The following is a 7149-nucleotide window of genomic DNA, read 5'->3' as shown; positions in this document are numbered from 1 at the left end:
TGGACGACGGTTGCATGTAACGACCAATCTATTACAGTTGAAACAGAGAGTGAATGATGACCAAATATACCCTTTATCGTTAAATAGGGACCTTTAGCAAATTACGACGATGACGGCAACGAGGACTTGGCGAAAAAAGAAAGATCTACTAGGCAGAACAATAGCTCAGCCAGTGTGTTTTACGACTGTGTAAATTTCTTCGCCGTGCTCTGCAAAATAACATCGTAAAATCATCAAAATTTGCGTGATCTGAGAGAGGAAACCCCGACGGCAAATTATTTAAGTTTCCATTTGGAACTCAACGCCGCTCTCATACATTATCCTGAGGCTCACTTACGGCGCCGTAAGAGATGGTAAACACATCCAGTCATTCGCAAAATTCCAAACAAAAATATGTATTCACTGTTAAATCGACGTCTTCTAAAGGTCTAAAGGTTGCTTATAAGTCAGTATATAAACAAACATGTAGGAAGGATAATTTCACACGTATAAAACATACCCACGAGTATATAATTCACTGTAATATAATAATTCCGTATATATTTACATAAGTAATCCCAATCTTTTTTCATTGAGTCAGAAGACCGCAGGAGATTTTGTTAATATTTCATTTTCTTAAATGTCGCAATATCACTGATCAAATTTCTTGTTCTTTCGCAATCTCACATATTCAACACTGAATGTCACTTTATGTTCCAAAAAATTTTGCACTGGATATGTCTTGGGGAACATTTTTAACAGTCCTGAGGGAGTCCACTGCATTAAGGTTCCACTGTCTGGTGTTCATAAAAATTTTGCACCGGTCACTTCTATTCAGGGGACACTATTTACAGTCCTGAGGATGTCCTCTGCACTGAGGTTCGATTGTCTGGCTATGTGTGTTATAATAATAGCCTCGAGGGATTTTCAATATTGAGTTTAAATGTCTCTAACCATCTTGCAGCTAATTCGTCATCAATCATTCGTCGATCACATGACAAAGTGACCGTCATAACACTCTGTATTTTATCGTCGGCTGTTAAGACAGGGCGGGTTCCACCGACAGCCATGATACAAGCTTGAGGTGGGTTAATCACCGCAGAAAACTCGGTGATACCAAACATTCCAAGGTTGGAAATTGTGAAGGAACCACCCTGGAACTCGTGCGGCTGTAACTTGCCTTCTCTAGCTCGGCTGGCGAGATCCTGTTGCAAAGAAAAGATACAATTCAGCTCACGTGCAACTCCTGTAAATTCTAATTTCTTTCCTTCTTTACGCTTATCGTCATTTCTCGAAAACACGCCCAGGCGCAAGGATCTTTTTTCGATTAGTTTATGTAGTTTCTTATTGAGAGCTGCTTCAAATCTTTACCCCAAAGTGAAGAGGCACTCTTTAGAGGTACTTAAAGAAGACGTCCATATTATGTAAAAGCATTTTATTTTACAAGCTTGTCGGTTTCATGAAGGTTTATCTCCATTGTAATTTCGCCCCATACCACCTTTGCGAGTTCACCTCTTTCAGAAACATGATACTTTTCGAGCAACATGCACATTTTTTTTCTGAGGCAACCGCTCGGGCAGGAGAGCACGGTAAGTAGCTGTGAAACTCTGGGCTCCACGGAAAACGAATGCGAGTATTAAACTACGAAATACGTACGTTGGTACGTTGTTTACCCCAAAAGACTACAAGTTTAAGGCTTTATTACGTCAATAAAACCAGTCAAACGTGAAGTAGCTCCTTCAAGCGTGTGGTTTCTCAAGCCAGATCCTTATCAGTATCTGAGCACTGCGCACCTACTCCTCCCCTATCCCAATAAAAGTCAACTGATAACAAGTTGGGGTTAATGCTGGGTTTCAGTGGGGAGAGGTAGGTCCGCGGTTACTCAGATACTGACATTGATCCCCGAGCATTGCACCTAGGTAGGTCTTAGCGCTACGTTCCTGTATTTGGAATTATCAACTCTACCTTGAGAACAGTTGAGATCTCCGCAATTTTTAGTGCGTCTGCTGTTTTCACAATGGGTGTTATAAGCCCAGCATCAGTTGCTACAGCGACAGAGATATCCACATCTTTCACAAGTTTAGCTTCTTCACCGTTCCAAACAGCATTCATCTCTGCGACCCGTCTTAACGCCAAGCCCGCTGCTTTAATGATAAAATCGTTCACCGAAACTTTCACTTCGAGACTCTTCCTTAATTTCAGAAGATTGTCCATGACACAGTCTGTTGAGGCATATGTATGTGGAACAGAAGCTTTGGACTCTGTCAGTCTCTTGGCAATGGTACGGCGCATGTTAGTGTTAGGTAAGTCTATGAACTGCTGACCACCTTTTGGAACAGGAGAAGGCTCTGATGAGACTGGCTGGGGCTTTGAAACTGAAAGACAAGTCATAATAGAATTACAAATGAAAACGGTCATGCTACACAAACAAAGTACGGATTGTTTATCGTACTGTTGATATCAACAAGATTCGTATCTTACTCCTTTACCTCGTACCTCAAGGAGTGGTAACTCCAAAACCTTCATAAGACCACATTCAAATTGCAATCAATATGCATACAGCTTTTTTCCGTGGTCTGTCAACCAATGGAATAGACTTCCAGGTGACATTGTAAATATAGATGATAATTTAATTGCGCGACCATCTTATCGAAACTGGGAAGTGGTTTTAAAAAATTTCTCTTATCACATATATATTTATTATAAGTGTTTATATTTATTTTTTTTTTATTTTGTTGTACCTGTATTAATGTGATGCGTTGATACGCTTTATCAATAAATAAAGTAGAAGTAGCTTCAAGAACCCATATTAACGAAAGATGAGGCCTCCACAATTGTACTCTATTCCGCTTTAAGTAAGTCATCTGTTTTGAATAAGCAACCATTTACTTGCCTTGTAACATGACTGCTAAATGTACTCCACTAAGGGAGGGATATATATCAGTAAAGATATAAACAGTAAAAGTCTGTAAGCAATAGATAGACAAATACAAAGTTTGTTGCTTTTTTCATGTCTTCAAAGTTTCATGAGACTGAGTTCTGAGTGGAAACTTTGAAGCCCACAGAGAATTTAAAAGGTTGTATCATACATTTGCCTTCTGTCTGAAGGATAAAATATGTGATTTGTTATTCTCCTATAAGACTATTATACATTACCTTGCAAAATAGTTAAAAAATTTGGTGGTGAATCAAAATAAAACCTTAACTATTCTCATCACTTTTAACCCTTTACACCCTAACATCAGTATCCAAATTCTCATTACTCTTCTCTTCACATTTCCTTTGATAATAACAAGGAGAATTTGTTTAACATAAAGCTTTTCAGGTTGGCGATCATTTTGTTTAATCTCATGATGTTAATAAATGATACAGCAGTCTTACAGAAAGGAGAAATTAGATGATGGTCACTCTTAAAGGTAAAAGGGTTAAACTAGATAATGTATATAACTGCAGGGAGAAGTTTAGAGGTAGTTGCTGAGTTTCTGGAGTTCTAACTGATATACCTGTACCTGTCACTGGTGTCTCAGGTGTAGGAGTGGGTTTTGGAGGCAACTTCTGAGTAGGAATAGCTTCCTTGTCTGGTTTTGTAAAAGGCTGCCCTCCCTGTGCCACATATCTGAGCACGTCACCCTTCAGAAGCCTGCCTTTTGGACCTGTTGCTTGGATAAGCCTGGGATTCAGATGATATTTTTCAAGAAGCAGTCTGACAGCTGGTGACATCAGCACTTCAGCACCAGTGTTAGCAGTAGGGGTGCCTTCAACTGGGGCAGCATCCTCTGTTTTTCTAGAAATTTCTTTCCAGAAGATAAATTCAAAGTTAGAACTGGGTCAGCACACATTCTTTCACATACCACTGAACAACTATTCACTCTAAATTTTATATTCTCTAGCTCTGCCAAAAACTACTTTCATCAGGTTAGTTTAGTTATTCCAGTTTGAAAAAAAAGATAAAAAATTTTAAAAAAAATAACTATTTCATCGAGCAGAGAAGCAATTCTTGCAGCCTAGAAAAAACTCTGGAATACAATTTTTGAACAATTTGTCTTATTTCTTACTCTTTTTTCAGATTTTACAAATAAGTTTGCAAACTTTAACACTTCAAATAGATCTGAATTTTTCATTCAACACTGTTTGTAAAATGCTGAACACCGAGTATATAAATTCAATCTCAAACTCAATAATAATTTGAAACTTGAAATAAAAGAGAATTACAACAATAATCAAAACAAAACCTCAGCTTAAGTCAAGATATAATCAAAATCATTGTCTGCTTTATCTTTGGTTTCTATCACCGGCCACAACCTTATTCCTTCTAAAAACCTCCAAAAGTTTTGGCACACTCTATCACTTTAATTTTCAATTTTTAATAAAAACTTTCATTTATTGCCCCCTCTTCCTCATTTCAATGTTGGCTGATGTAACAAAATGGTCACTAATTTCAGGAAACATTGTTTGGTGGAAAGGGGGAGCTTGAAAGTAACAAATTAGAGATGAATTGAAAGATTACTGTTTATTATGTTGAGCGGAGGTTTGTCAACCTAGTAAAGGGAGGCATGCCAACTTAGTTTGTTATAGCTTGTAGGATACTGCAGTTCTCTTCTTCCCTAATATGTTGTATTATGACGAAAGGAAAAAAGAAAGACTAATTATGGTAAGGAGCTTAATAAACAAGTAACTTCTATAAATACTTCAGATTCAATTCTACACATCATCATCATGGGTTTGCATATCTTAAATGGTTAAAAAAAATTAACTATCTGTGGAGGCTTCGTATATAACATCCAACAAAATTTTGGATTTTCTATTTTGTTGTCAAGAATGTGGGCATAGGCTGGCTGATGCCTACCAGCAATAAAGAAGTTGCAATCAACCTGATGTACAAACAGCACAATTTACCCTTTATCTTTCACTCAACAAATCACAGATGAAATCAATGAGTAACTGTTACTTTTATTAAAAGTCAAACAAAGAGAGCCTTTACTTTAAGATCAGATGTACAGATACATGTACAGGCTTTTAAAAATCCATTAAAAAATTGGAAATTAATTTATCTGCACACATGCCAGGTGAGACCAATTAAAAAAAATATCTGCAGCCTGCATGGGGCTGGAAAAGTTAGTTTTGGCTTCCAACCCAAGATCTGAGAAGGAATTCACTCTCCTGGCTAACCACAACTTTCTTTATAAATTAGTTAAAAGAATTATTTGGTATCATATCAAGATAATATCCTCCTAAACACCTACTTTGTATTTGCTGGACCAAGTTATGAAGAAGGAACACTAAGAGTTAACATATATCAAAATGTCCAACCTGTATCCAGTGGCACCTCAGCCTGTGTATAATCCACACCCTCCTCTACCATCAATGCAATCAGTTGATTTATTTTCACATTCTTGCTTCCAGCTGGAATGATAATCTTTGCCAAGATACCTTCCTCGTCACTGTCCATGGCAATGGTGGCTTTGTCAGTTTCTATCTCACAGAGAACATCTCCTGGAGAGATAGGATCACCTTCATTCTTCATCCATTTTATGATGGTTCCTTCCTCCATAGTGGGTGACAGTGCTGGCATGAGTATTTGAGTTGTGGGAACACCTATGAGGTAAACAAAGAAACAGGTTAAGTCAAAGAAAAAAAGTGGGAGAGTATAACAGGGCAATTTAGTATCATCATCTGAGCTGATAATGTAAATTGGCCTCTGTAAACAGTTTCAAAGCTGACATTCCGAGCATTAGCCCTTCATCACAGAGAAACATCATTAAACCAGACACATGAAAAGAAATGGTATAAACTGAAACACAACTTATATAAGTTCAATTTGACAACTAAGAGTGAGTATTGTCTTATTTCTCCTTACACACATTAAGGTCAAGGTAATAAAGGAAATGATTGCAATATATGGAGGACCTTGACTGTTAAATAAATTCTCCTTATCAGCACATTAGGAAATGTATAGAGAACAGTAAAGAGAATATGTATACTGATGTAAGGGTGTAAAGGGTTAAAAGTTGTAGATTCTGGGGATACAAAATAATATGAAATTTTGTGTGGGAATCAAGGCTTGCTCACATTCTAAAGCAATTCATGGGCACTAATTTCCCATCAGACATGGTTTTATTTGACAATCTACACCCTTAACGCCTTGAATACAACATCACTTTATGCATGCAGAACTAATTTGATTGTTCCATGCCAGAACACTTCCTGCTACATTCTTCACATCTACTTTAGTTGTAGTGAAATATCAACGCACTTGATAAATAATCAAACATATGATACAACAAAGAGGTCAATTTTGAGCATAGAAACCCTTAATGACCGCAGAAATTATTTACAACAAAATAACCCCCCCCCCTCCCACCCAATAGTCGATATAAAATAAAAGCTCCAAGTGGATACTTCTGGGGAGATTAAAGTTATCATCAAGCAGCCAAAGCTTATTTGATTTCCAAGTGATTTAAGCAGCTCCCGTTCCGAGACGTTCGACTTTGAAATACACTCGACTATGACTGAGTCCACGCCTGCTCACGGGTTTTCCACAGGATCTAAAAATTATTAGGTTTTCCTTAACTTTTGATTACGTACGCGCACATTCATCCAAAAGTTGGATATACCTCGAAATATAAATATTCAATCCGTCTTTACTTAATTGAATACCACACTTAAAGGGAAGGCCATCTGTACAGCAAAGCCCGATTTTAGATTGGCGCACCGGGCCACAGCTGAGCTCAGAGAGCGCGGATCTTATGCTTCTCTTTACCTTGAAGAGGAATCGATGTCCTAATTGTCCTTTTAAAAACTTTAGTGCCTATTCCCTTCGTCCCTGTAGACTTTGCAGTTGTTATTGCAGTGCTCCTCAAGAGACATCTTGCTGAATGAAGTCCTCTCAGCCCAGCTAACCTTCCTTGAGAGGCCGCCATGTTACTTCCATCGAAACCCGAATGGACTAATGGGAAAACAAAACTGTAAAATAGGTGGGAGGGGAGAGTGGGAGAGTTTAAATTACGTCCTCAAATCGAGAGGAAAAAGAGGTATATACGTAAAAAAAAGAGACAATCATTTCAGAATAGAGAAGGTGCCAGAAAAGAGATGGTCAAAGGAACTTCTAGACTTTATTTGACTTGACTTTAGACAAATTTATTTCAATAGGCAAAAGGAAAAAATTCGATT

At 37.7% G+C, this 7149-nt stretch overlaps 1 protein-coding gene and 1 pseudogene across 1 annotated transcript; both read right to left on the bottom strand.

Moving 5' to 3' along the window:
• The window catches only part of LOC136279212 (uncharacterized), a 360360-nt pseudogene that overhangs the window by 197020 nt on the left and 156191 nt on the right, over positions 1–7149 (bottom strand).
• On the bottom strand, positions 117–6928 carry LOC131786917 (pyruvate dehydrogenase protein X component). The gene is made up of 5 exons (XM_059103975.2): positions 6740–6928; positions 5290–5574; positions 3489–3773; positions 1945–2354; positions 117–1184 (listed from the first exon to the last, which is right to left on the bottom strand). Exons 1-5 carry the CDS (start codon positions 6897–6899, stop codon positions 882–884), a joined length of 1443 nt encoding a protein of 480 aa, XP_058959958.2. The 5' UTR covers positions 6900–6928; the 3' UTR covers positions 117–881.

The sequence above is a fragment of the Pocillopora verrucosa genome, chromosome 2 (genome assembly GCF_036669915.1).
Source record: "Pocillopora verrucosa isolate sample1 chromosome 2, ASM3666991v2, whole genome shotgun sequence".
In the NCBI taxonomy this organism is placed as follows: domain Eukaryota; kingdom Metazoa; phylum Cnidaria; class Anthozoa; order Scleractinia; family Pocilloporidae; genus Pocillopora; species Pocillopora verrucosa.
Note: the sequence above shows the minus strand (reverse complement) of the source record. Positions and strands in the feature narration are given on the sequence as shown.